This window comes from Aulonocara sp. 'chitande type north' Nkhata Bay, linkage group LG10, assembly GCF_057382095.1.
Source record: "Aulonocara sp. 'chitande type north' Nkhata Bay isolate Kocher_YH1m ecotype deep benthic linkage group LG10, A_spYH_male_GT1.1, whole genome shotgun sequence".
Lineage (NCBI taxonomy): Eukaryota > Metazoa > Chordata > Actinopteri > Cichliformes > Cichlidae > Aulonocara > Aulonocara sp. 'chitande type north' Nkhata Bay.
The window spans coordinates 10,425,809-10,437,494 of record NC_141353.1 but is presented as its reverse complement, the minus strand read 5'-3'; the positions used below and the strand labels follow the sequence as shown (position 1 = coordinate 10,437,494).

General features: G+C 41.4%; 3 protein-coding genes and 1 pseudogene across 3 annotated transcripts; all 4 read right to left on the bottom strand.

Moving 5' to 3' along the window:
- Positions 1 to 1,138, bottom strand: part of LOC147320300 (histone H1 pseudogene) — a 1,547-nt pseudogene extending 409 nt beyond the window's left edge.
- A 2,906-nt stretch (positions 1,139 to 4,044) lies between these two features.
- On the bottom strand, positions 4,045 to 5,129 carry LOC147320299 (histone H4). Its single transcript, XM_086308196.1, has one exon. It carries the CDS (start codon positions 5,069 to 5,071, stop codon positions 4,760 to 4,762), a length of 312 nt encoding a protein of 103 aa, XP_086164322.1. The 5' UTR covers positions 5,072 to 5,129; the 3' UTR covers positions 4,045 to 4,759.
- Positions 5,130 to 5,427: 298 nt separating this feature from the next.
- On the bottom strand, positions 5,428 to 5,912 carry LOC147320298 (histone H2A-like). The gene has a single exon (XM_086308195.1). It carries the CDS (start codon positions 5,816 to 5,818, stop codon positions 5,444 to 5,446), a length of 375 nt encoding a protein of 124 aa, XP_086164321.1. The 5' UTR covers positions 5,819 to 5,912; the 3' UTR covers positions 5,428 to 5,443.
- Positions 5,913 to 9,624: 3,712 nt separating this feature from the next.
- On the bottom strand, positions 9,625 to 11,634 carry LOC147320297 (histone H3). Its single transcript, XM_086308190.1, has 2 exons — positions 11,132 to 11,634; positions 9,625 to 10,239 (listed from the first exon to the last, which is right to left on the bottom strand). The coding sequence occupies exon 1, from the start codon at positions 11,612 to 11,614 to the stop codon at positions 11,204 to 11,206; it is 411 nt and encodes a 136-aa protein (XP_086164316.1). The 5' UTR covers positions 11,615 to 11,634; the 3' UTR covers positions 9,625 to 10,239; positions 11,132 to 11,203.
- Positions 11,635 to 11,686: the final 52 nt, after the last annotated feature.

Genomic DNA, 11,686 nt, shown 5'->3' with positions numbered 1-11,686 from the left:
CCCTTGACAGCAGTTTTTAAAATTGGGCAGAGCCAAGAGGCCACTTTCCTGGAGTCTAGCATGCCATGGAGCTTTTTAATGACTTTACAGCGCGCGCACATGCATAAACACATACCAAAAATATTTTGTGTAAGCACTTAAGTGGATCTAATTTTTTGGGGATGCTTAAATTTCTAGAAGCTGCTTTTATGGTGCAAGTTTTACATGCAGTTTCTGCATTTTTCAAAGCTGGCATTAAAAACCGGATGTACTACATAATCTTTACTAGGATGCTAGCTGGTGTGTGCAAGTAATAATTAAATTAAAAACGTTAATTAATATAATAGCAGATGTGAAGAGATTTGCTTCCTCTCTAGGCTCTGTCTGCTATACATGCCTCGCAATAAAGTTGTATAACTGATGGCTTTAGGAACAGGCTCTTGTAAGATTGTGGTGGCTCTTAAAAGAGCCTTTGAGTTCAAACGTAACAGCGATGACAGCTTACTTCTTCTTGGCTGCGGTCTTTTTCGCTTTAGGCTTGGCAGCCTTCTTTGCCGGGGATTTCTTGGCTGCGGGCGCCTTCTTGACCACCTTCTTCGGGCTTTTGGCGACCTTCTTCGGGCTCTTCACGGCTTTCTTGGCGGGTTTCTTGGCAGCAGCTGGTTTCTTAGCCTTCTTCGGAGACTTTTTCGCGGCTGCGGGCTTCTTTACTGCCTTAGCCTTCTTCGCTGCCGCAGGTTTTTTGGCAGCGGCAGGCTTCTTGGCTTTAGGAGCAGCCTTCTTCGCTGGCTTCTTAGGCTTGGTCTCAGCGGTTTTCTTGCCTAGCTTAAAAGAACCAGAAGCGCCGGTGCCCTTAGTCTGAACCAGAGTGCCCTTAGAAACCAGGCTTTTGATGGCGATCTTAACGCGGGCGTTGTTCTTCTCCACATCATATCCTCCGGCAGCCAGAGCCTTCTTCAGGGCAGCTAGTGACACCCCTTTCCTTTCTTTGGAAGCGGTCACTACTTTAAGGATTTGGTCGCTGACGCTAGGGCCGGTCTTCTTGGGCTTGGAAGCCTTTTTCTTCGCTGGTTTAGCGGGAGCGGCGGCTGGCGCTGGTGCTACTTCTGCCATTTTTCCTTCTTTTGTTTTCTTTGCTGCTTTCGCGATCCAACTGGAGTCCGAGAGACGAGATGAGAAACTCGCAGCAGGAGTCGCCTTTTCAATGCAACATGAGAACCGTGGAGACTCAATCCAGCGCGCCGCTCTCGCTTGCAGCCCGAGTGAACGTGTTCTGTGTTTTCTCTTCCAGATAAACACGTTAAAAAGTAGCTCAAGAGGCAACGATGCGGACTGACAGTAAAGCAGCTGACAAGCGGGCACGAGTGTCTTCAAATTTAGCCCATGCTGAGCCCCGGTGCTTATTGCAGTTTTTCCCTGAAACTCCGAAACCTCGGCGAGTCACAGCGGAGCTTAGCGGCTTCGCCCCTTCTTTTATCCCATAAAAGGACTTCAAATCAAGTAAACCTGCACCAAAATCACTTTTCCAGCTGAGCCACATGTTCTTTTACACATTCAAAGTGAAAACATCCACCTGCTGGCAGTCAGTTTGGAATAAAATGAAGATATTGTGACTGCAGCAAACACACTAATGAAGGTGGAGGCTGGTGACAGCCAGGCTTCATACCGGAGCTGTTCGCTTTAAAAGTTTCTTTTGCTAAGAACATTTATCACGAATTGAGAGAAATACTGAACATTACAGGGGATTATAACACACAATTGTATTATTAAGAGCCCCTCGGAGCCTTGTTGAGTCCGCGATTTGAAGACATTGGAAGCCTATTGGAAGTTGTGACGGTTTAAAGAAGACAGGCCGGTTTATAGGGCTCTTTCAACTTTCTGCTTCATAAGAAAACAAGAAAGAAAGAAAATGTGTGGAGAGAGGCAATGACAGAAAGAAATGTTACAAATTACAGAAAAAAATAGCCATTTGATGCTCCAACTTGAAGGCAGGCATTTGAAGGTCCCTCTGTATCCCATTCTCTGTTTTAGAAGCCAACATATATTTTCATCTATGTCTAAGTTTTCTTTGTATTCTCATTCCTTTTCGAGTTTCAAAAACCTGATGAGCTTCAGACTTGCACTGATAATTTTAGCCACAGAGGTGATGCTTATGTACCTAATAGTACATGTTATGAAGCAATGACTATCCACATACACACACCCACAACGACCTACACATACACACAATGGACAACTGTACCCTCAAACACACAATAATAACATGGACTGAACCACCACTCACAACCACTAGCACTTTATACAGCCTCTCTAGAAACTATCCACATATCTCACTTATCTTGCACTACTGTATAATTATGTGTAAATAATCATTCTGTACATACGATCATTTTTAATTCTACAGCTGTTTAGAACTTGCATAGTTCACATTTCTGTATAGCTGTATATCTCATATTTCTGTATAGTTTTTTTAATTTATATCCTGTTCATAGCCTGTACATAGTTTATACTCACTACAGCCTACATACATAGTTATAGCATATTCATAACATACCCTCATACCGTGTACATTATAACATACCATAATAGACCCATTTCTGTAATATACTTACATATCTATATTATTGCTAATATATATTGTAATATATCTATATCACGGCTAAAGCACTTCTGGATGGATGCAAACTGCATTTCGTTGCCTTGTACCTGTGCATGTGCAATGACAATAAAGTTGAATTCTATTCTATTCACATTTAAATATAAATATCACAGGTATATAATAAGCATATTTAATATTACTACTACTACTACTACTACTACTACTACTACTACTACTACTACTAATAATAATAATAATAATAATAATAATAATAATAATAACTAAAATGTAGCTGCTTTTTTCCATTGAGTTTTTCCAGATTTATGAATATAGTGTCTCTGTTACTTTTTTTCTATAATGGACGTCCAGTTATTATTATTTAATAAGCCCCACGCCCCGGTAGAGGGCAAAAAGGAGGAGATCACGTTTAATCGGTTATAACGCGGGTTGAGAAATATAAATCCAGACATGTGTGGTATCCACAGAAACCTCAGAATCTCAGCTAAAATGTCATATAAACCATTTCTACAAACACCAAACACACAGAAAACAAGCCGTGATTAAACGAGCAGTTTCGTAAATGCGCAGACGTCCGCTAAACAAACAAAACCGAACCAGAAATTCTTCAGACTTTGTGTAACCGGCTAAAGATAGGTTGGTTAGCTTCCAGGGCTATCACTGACTCCACACACCAAGTTTCACCACGATCAGACCAAAATTCACTGAATGAGCCGCAAAAGAAGACCACAAAAACACACAGCGGCGCAAATGCGCTAAGACAGAAATTGGCTTACCTTCCCGATTTCCTCAGGTATTTTCGCTGGTAGCCTGTAGCCACATGACTAACAGTAGTTACAATGCCTACCCAACCACATCAGAGCAGTTTTCCGTCAACAACCTCCATTTTAGACCCACCTACAGACACGTGACTGAGCAGACGTCACATGCAGTAAATTTGGGCCCACGTGGGTTTTAGCATCACAACGTCTGATTGGTTGAAGTGACGTGAACGTAGCATCGTTAGTATGAATCTATTGGCTCAAACGATTAAAAAGAGGTGTCAATCATGCTAATTGACCAAAAGAAACCAAAGTTACAGGCCCTCGGAGTTTAAAGGGCCAGAGGCCAATTGAATGCTCTATGCACACGGCAGAAAAGGGCCATTACCATGTAAATGTGTGGTTAATTCTTCAAAAATATATTTAAAAAAAAGCATGTTTAGGTCTGTTAATAAATTTTATTAATTTCTGCTCTTTAAATACCTAAAAAAATCAACTGGCATGGTGTCCAATTGTGTGCCGAAATTGGACATTTTTGTACAACGTCTGGATATTCATGTCTTGACAGGGCTGTAATTTTTCACTGTTTCACTTTAGAAACATGAATCTTTGCACAGATCATGTTTATATGTTGGTTACTGAATTTCTGGAACCAAATGTGATCTGAGGCATATTATTCAAAGGGTTATATGCTAAAAATAAATTAGGCGAGAATAAAAATCTACTTTTTCTGTGTTCCAGTAATACATAGTAATATCTGCTTCAATATTTACATCTCTGATGAAATTTCCCAAGTGTTAGCTTTATTTTGATACCAAGATTGTAAGGACAGTTTGTAATTGCAGAGAAATAATCAACTAAATTTGGGCATTACATTTTTGAGCAGGAAGCTCAGAAACCCTCTTGGGGCTTAAGAGGTTAAGGAGTTACAGAGCACTGGATGGTTCCTAAAGAGAATTCTGGTAAAGAAATCCAACTCATACATGGTCATAATTGTTGTACATGTTCTATTGTGATGTAGTATACAATGTAACAAGTATTTTTATCAAAGGGAAGAGGGAGAAACTAAACCCCTTGGCTCTTTGATGATTCCCTTCTATGACATGAAGGGGAATATCTCCTTCAGAGGATGATGCTGATGAACACACAAATTCCCAAGATCCCTTTTTGACTGGATTAAACGATTATGTAATGCTACAGCTTACAGACAAACAAAATGCAAGTGTCTGAACCAGTTATAGTTTAACATACTTTGTTCAGCAAATCAAGACTATGCCCGAAATGTGAGATTTCTACTGTTGCCATATTATAAATAGTACATCGTATTAGAACGAAGCTCTTAAAAAAAAAGTGTGTGGCTCTTAAAAGAGCCGTTGAGTTCTTTCAGTTGGTGTGAATGAGTTTAACCGCCGAAGCCGTACAGAGTGCGGCCCTGTCTCTTCAGAGCGTACACCACGTCCATGGCGGTCACGGTCTTCCTCTTGGCGTGCTCGGTGTAAGTGACGGCGTCACGGATCACATTCTCCAGGAACACCTTCAGCACACCGCGGGTCTCCTCGTAGATCAGACCCGAGATACGCTTCACTCCGCCACGACGAGCAAGACGGCGGATGGCGGGTTTGGTGATTCCCTGGATGTTATCGCGGAGAACTTTACGGTGACGCTTGGCGCCTCCTTTTCCGAGTCCTTTGCCTCCCTTGCCCCTTCCACTCATGGTTACTGTTTCTTCCTCGAACGAATAACGTCGAATGAAAGTCACAGCAGCGGACTCTGTCTTTACAAGTGATCTGCGGACGTAATAGAAAACCCCTGACCCCGGGTGCAAGCAAACTCGCAAGTCAGCCTATGCTGACCGAGTGGGGTTTCATTAGCTTTTATGCTAAAGTCGTACACCAGCGTGAGCACATACAGCATGTAAACATATTGTGGCTTTAAAATCCAAGTTATCAAACTCACATGAACAATTTGGCAGTGCCAAACTGAAAACACCGTTGTTGTACTACTAAAATCTAAGAAAACGCTGCTCTTTGAGGTTGTGAGTGGCTCTTAAAAGAGCCTTTAGTTTATTAAAGGTGGTCGTGGGATTTTATTTGGCCTTCTCAGTCTTCTTGGGCAATAGCACGGCCTGGATGTTAGGCAGCACGCCGCCCTGAGCGATAGTCACTCCGCCCAGAAGCTTATTCAGCTCCTCGTCATTGCGGACGGCCAGCTGCAGATGGCGGGGGATGATCCTGGTCTTCTTGTTGTCACGGGCGGCGTTCCCAGCCAGCTCCAGGATCTCAGCAGTAAGATACTCCAACACAGCTGCGAGATACACCGGGGCGCCGGCACCAACACGCTCAGCATAGTTACCCTTCCTCAGCAGCCTGTGGACACGACCAACGGGAAACTGCAATCCAGCGCGGCTGGAACGAGTTTTCGGCTTCGCTTTCGCTTTTCCGGTTTTTCCACGTCCCGACATCTTGTTTGTTTTCTCTTTTCTTGACAGGAAAAAAGTATAACTCACACGCCTTCAATACCAGCCTTATATACTACTTCAGGTGTTCGCTCATTGGTTATAGGGATCGAGAGAAACAGCGTCCAATCAGATTAGAGATGACGTCAAACCTCACATTTAACTTCCGTTTTATACTGTACGAACTGATATGCTATAAACGATTTTAGTAATTCACCCTGGAAATACTGAAATATATAACAGTATTTCAGTATATATATATATATATATATATATATATATATATATATATATATACACACACATATTCTTTACTTGTGTATGAAACTGGACTCTTCATCTTACTTTGCAGTTGGAAAACTGGAATCTTCTGTTATATTCTAGCTCGAAAACAGCTCTGAACATTCACATTTATTACAGTGTATTTTTAAAATTCCTAACACTGAATCTCATCATTTAGATCACACACATTATTTATCACCATGACCTAAAATAGCATCAAGGAGTCAGTGATAACATCAAACCAACAAAGGTTTTAAATTTGTATCTCAGTACCTCATATCAGGCATTCAATATTATCTCACTTTAACAGGTGTTTGAGCCTGTGTGAGAATATTTATCTATATCTATCTATGTTTATCCAGCAGTCTATCGATCTATAGATAGACAAACACTGTGTTCTGTCTTGATTGATTTTTTTTTATTTGATTTTATTGATTAGCATTCAAATATCTCAGTGAAGACAGAACAAAGATCTACCACAAAGCAAGAAAGCATGAGACAAGGCTAATCAAAAGGTATTGGCTGAAGCATTTGCTTATTACGCCAAATCTTTTCACAAAAGATCTTTTTGCATGCAGCTCCTGTACACAGGGCTCGAAACAAATAATAAAACAAAGCAAAAACAAAACAAACAAGAAAAAAAAAATTCCACCTTAGATAAGTAACTACATCAAAGCAAAAGAATCAAGAGGGGTTTTTTTGGGGGGGGGTTTGTTTTGTTTTTTTGCTCTTTTCATTCTTGATATATATATTTTTCTAATACTCTATTTTTAAACATATTTTTAAACAAGGAACATGAACTACACCTTTTTTAATCACTGTCATAACTATTCCACAGGTTAACTCCTCTAACAGAAACACATCTCTGCTTTATATTTGTCCTTATCTTGTTTGTTTTTTAAGAAATCTGTTCCCCTTAAGTCATATTGACTCTCTCTGACTCTTATATTGGTAGTCTTAAAAACAACAATAAACTGTGCAGGTTACCAGGTTTCCATGTAAAGTCCAAATAAATGATGTTTAAATAAAACATTCCCAACTTGTGCTAACTAAATACAATACAATAAGGATAATGGGAGGTTTAAGTTTGTTCTTATGCTCTAATACACAGGTCTCGAACTCCAGGCCTCGAAGGCCAATGTCCTGCAGGTTTTGGATGTGTCCTTGATCCAACACAGCTGATTGAAATGGCTAAATGGCCTCCTCAACATGTCTTGAAGGCTGTATCCCTATTCAGGGTCTGCAGCCTTAAAGGCCGCATTTTAAGGCCGATTACGTCACAGCGGCGCGACGAAGGCTGTCCCAATTCAAAGGCTGCTCGAAATGCGGCCCTCACATGCGTCCTTCATTTCCCTGAATTTTAAGGATGTGGCGGTGCAGACTTCGTGGCCCAACATATCCCACAATTCATAGCGCGGCAGTCGGTGTGGATAATTTTGCCGCAGACGGCAGAAGCGGAGCGGCCGAAGAGTAAACTGATAAAATTAAGTACTGAATATTATGTCACTTATTTATGTGCAAATGTTTAATAATGAGGAACATTAAAACAGTACTGTTGGCCACATGTCGGTTAAGTTATTTGCCATTAGCGATGTTTGTACGTTCAGCATTAATTTGGTTTTAAAGCCTTTAAAATATAATATTACAATAGTCGACCTTAATCTTACAGAGATTGTGATGATTTTGTGGATAATTAAAGTCAGTCATATATCCACAAACACAACAAGCTGAAAGTCAGTGATGCTGCTCGGTTTGCAGTCCTGAATATCACGGCACAAGCAGGATTCACTGCACTGTTAATGTGAGCTGTGTTATATTGCTGCCTCTGTTCGGTGGTGTCGAGCCAAACGGACTTTAACGTGTGTTTGAACGAGCTGACGGTTCATTCGTTAAGCTGAAAGAAAGATGCTTTAATCACAGCAGTCACACATGTGTCCACTGCACCATCTGGAACTCTTCTTGTTTACACTCGTAATAACACAAACACTAAATCCTGCTTCTCTGGTGCTGTTGTGTAGCAGTGTGTACACCTGAGACTGTCACCTGTCTGTCTGTCCTGCACTCTCTCTCTGTTTCTTTCTCTCTGATTGTGGAATAAAAGTATGAACATGTGTTTATAAGTTACACTTGTGTTTGAATCCTGCAGCTTATCACACATTTGATTTCCATGTGTGACAACTGCAAGTGTCCAGAGTGAGGACAGACTGAGGGAGCCACTGCTGCACATCATCTGTGAGGCTTTGCACCCCTGATGATCCACCAGGACAAACTCAGCAGTGTGTGAGGAAGAGGAGGAGGAAGAGCCAGCAGCAGCTGACAGATGGAGAGAATAGACAGACTGTTCCCTGTTTGTGAAGGACTGCTAGGAAAGTTTAACATAACTGTCTGTGCTGAATCAGTCTTATTAGGTAATGTTCAAATAATGTGATCATCCCAGTGTTTCCAGTGTGGGAGAAAGTACTCAGAGTACTCAGGGCCTTCAAGTTACACACCATGAAAGGCAGCAACAAGTTTAATGTTCAGAAACCTAAAGTCTGTATCAGCAGCAGAATGGAGCTAAAATAAATGTTGGTTTCAGTTCTATGAAGCTTTGAGTATTTTGGATCAGTAGCTGCTGTGTTTGTTGCATCATATTGCTGTAACTGTTTATATGCTTTATATATTCTGAGCTAAGTTGATCTATAGTGTTACATCATATTCTATAAGGATGTTATGTGTTTGTAGACTTTCTGCCCAGTTTGACCCATTTAGCAGAAGTCAGCCTGTTTAAGGCTCTGATATCTATTCTGTGTGACTTACAGCAGTTATGACATGGTCTGATTTTCTCACCCAATAAAGGAATATTTCATATATCAGTCTACTCTTCATTCTATCAGACACAGTTACCACAGCTCGTACATTTTGTTTTTTTATACATATATGTAAGCATTGAACCAAATTTAGTGATGCCAACATACTGAAGGAACAACATTTGTCTCTTATTTATGATACATCTATATACACACTGTCAAAGATACTTGAGTGTCTTTGAGTGGAGATTTAAGGTGATAAGACATATAAATAGCTGCAACTTGAATCTGTACTGAAGCTCAGTGTTTGACTGCAGTTCAAAAAAAGCGCCCCTCCGACAGCCAAACCCATCTGTTCTCTGATTGGATTGTTACATTTGTGATTGACATGACATTGACCAATCGGACAAAAGGAAGAAAAATAGGGTCAAAATTCGTACTTGTAACTTGCAGGGGGGGGGGTTGGCTAAGTTCACATACAAATCTTTTTTACGCATACACAAATTTTTTTATTATTTTTATTTATTTATTTATTTTTTTTACACATACAAAACCAATTTCCATCCATCCATTCGCTTCCGCTTTTCAGGGTCGCGGGGGGCGCTGGAGCCTATCCCAGCTGTCATAGGGCGAAAGGCGGGGTGCACCCTGGACAGGTCGCCAGTCTGTCGCAGGGCCAACACACAGGGACAGACAACCATTCGCACTCACACTCACTCGCACATTCACTCCTAGTGACAATTTGGATTATCCAATTAACCTATCCCCACAAGCTGCATGTCTTTGGACGGTGGGAGGAAGCCGGAGTACCCGGAGAGAACCCACGCAAACACGGGGAGAACATGCAAACTCCACACAGAAAGACCCCGGCCTGATGGTGGAATTGAACTCAGGACCTTCTTGCTGTGCGGCAACAGTGCTAACCATCGTGCCACCGAATTACAAGTACAAAATATTTATGACCACATTTTGAGCCCATACCCCTGTAATAGTGTTATGATCTTGTGCAACCCCTGCATGTCGGCGTCAATGAAATACTCTTCAGGCGTTACCTCAATTCATCTGCTAATTGATACACCTGGTGAGATGAAGGAACACCTGAAGCTGACTTTGTAGAGATATAAAATTATTGCTTATATGCTCTGCTGGTTGCAACAGTTTATTAACTTAGAATAAAATCCATGGGTTTCTAAAACTTTTACATTTATGTTGTGACTTGAGTCCTGTAGTAACAATAATCTTGGTCTTGCAAGTTGCTAAAGGTGCTGAGGAAGGCAACCTCTGTCATATTATGCTCAGAGAGTCCTCTCTTGATTGATTTTCAGCTGCTTCCCTCAGGTCGTTGGTGTAAAGTGCCTGCAGTGAAGACAAAGAGTGTCTCTTTATACCAGCTGCTGTTGTACTAAACCATAAGGGTGTTGCCACTGCACATTTTTGATGATAAAATTTGGGCTGTTTTTGTCTCTCTGTACGGACAGACTGCAAATCAATTTCCTACTGGGGACAATAAAGTTACCATTGACCATATGTGATGCTCTACTGCAGCTCTGTTAGTCTCTCACGCTCCCTCTTCGTGCTCAGCTAATAAGTGCTAATGCACTTATTCCCTTTGGGTGCACCTGATTCTTGCCTCTATACATCCTGAGACCAAGACGGAGCAGGAAATTTGTACACACTGTGTGCAATTTGTTTTAGCGTTCTCTTTATTTTAGCATTTTTTGGAAGAAATGATAACTGCATGCACACTGTCTTACTTAAGAGCTTATTTTGTATTATTCAATTATGTTATCCCACGAGGTAAAAAGTGCAATTCTTCGTTCCATCATATTCAACAAAAACAAACATCTTGTGGGGCAACTTCTGACAGACTCCCTGCCACTTGCATCTTAGACTTCCCCTTTTCATTTAGCACCCTTCCTGCAGGATCATCCTTTGCAGACAAGTAGTCATGGTACAGCCATGTAAAGTACTAACAAATTAACTTGACTAGGTCTGGTTCTTAAACACTACAAACACCCAACCTTTTTTCTTGGCCATCTTAAGATATTTGTCATAAGCATCAATCACAAAACAATTTTAAGTAATGGAAATTTCACTTATGTAATTAATTTCAATTGCCTCCCACTGGGTGACATAAGGCTTCAGGCAATCTGATGAAGTGTTTTCCCCAAACACTTCGTTATAACCCAGTGCAGTTTAAATTAAAAAAAATAAAATTAAAAAAAAAAAAAAAAAAAAAAAACCGAACCTTTTCTCTTACTGAAGATGTGTGGCTCTTAAAAGAGCCGTTGTGTTTTGTGTAAACTGGTCTCAGAACAGTTTAAGCCCTCTCTCCGCGAATGCGGCGGGCCAGCTGGATGTCTTTGGGCATGATGGTAACCCTCTTGGCGTGGATGGCGCACAGGTTGGTGTCCTCAAACAGACCGACCAGGTAAGCCTCGCTAGCCTCCTGCAGAGCCATGACAGCTGAGCTTTGGAAGCGCAGATCAGTCTTAAAGTCCTGAGCGATCTCCCTGACCAGGCGCTGGAACGGAAGCTTACGGATTAGCAGCTCGGTGGACTTCTGGTAGCGGCGGATCTCCCTCAGAGCAACGGTACCAGGTCTGTAACGATGGGGCTTCTTCACGCCTCCGGTGGCTGGGGCGCTCTTACGGGCAGCCTTGGTAGCGAGTTGCTTCCTGGGAGCTTTTCCTCCGGTGGATTTACGAGCGGTTTGCTTGGTCCTGGCCATTTTCTTCCTTATGCAGTCACTTGTCTTCTCAGCAAAAGACGAATACTTCAGCGGAGTGACTCGCGCACTTAT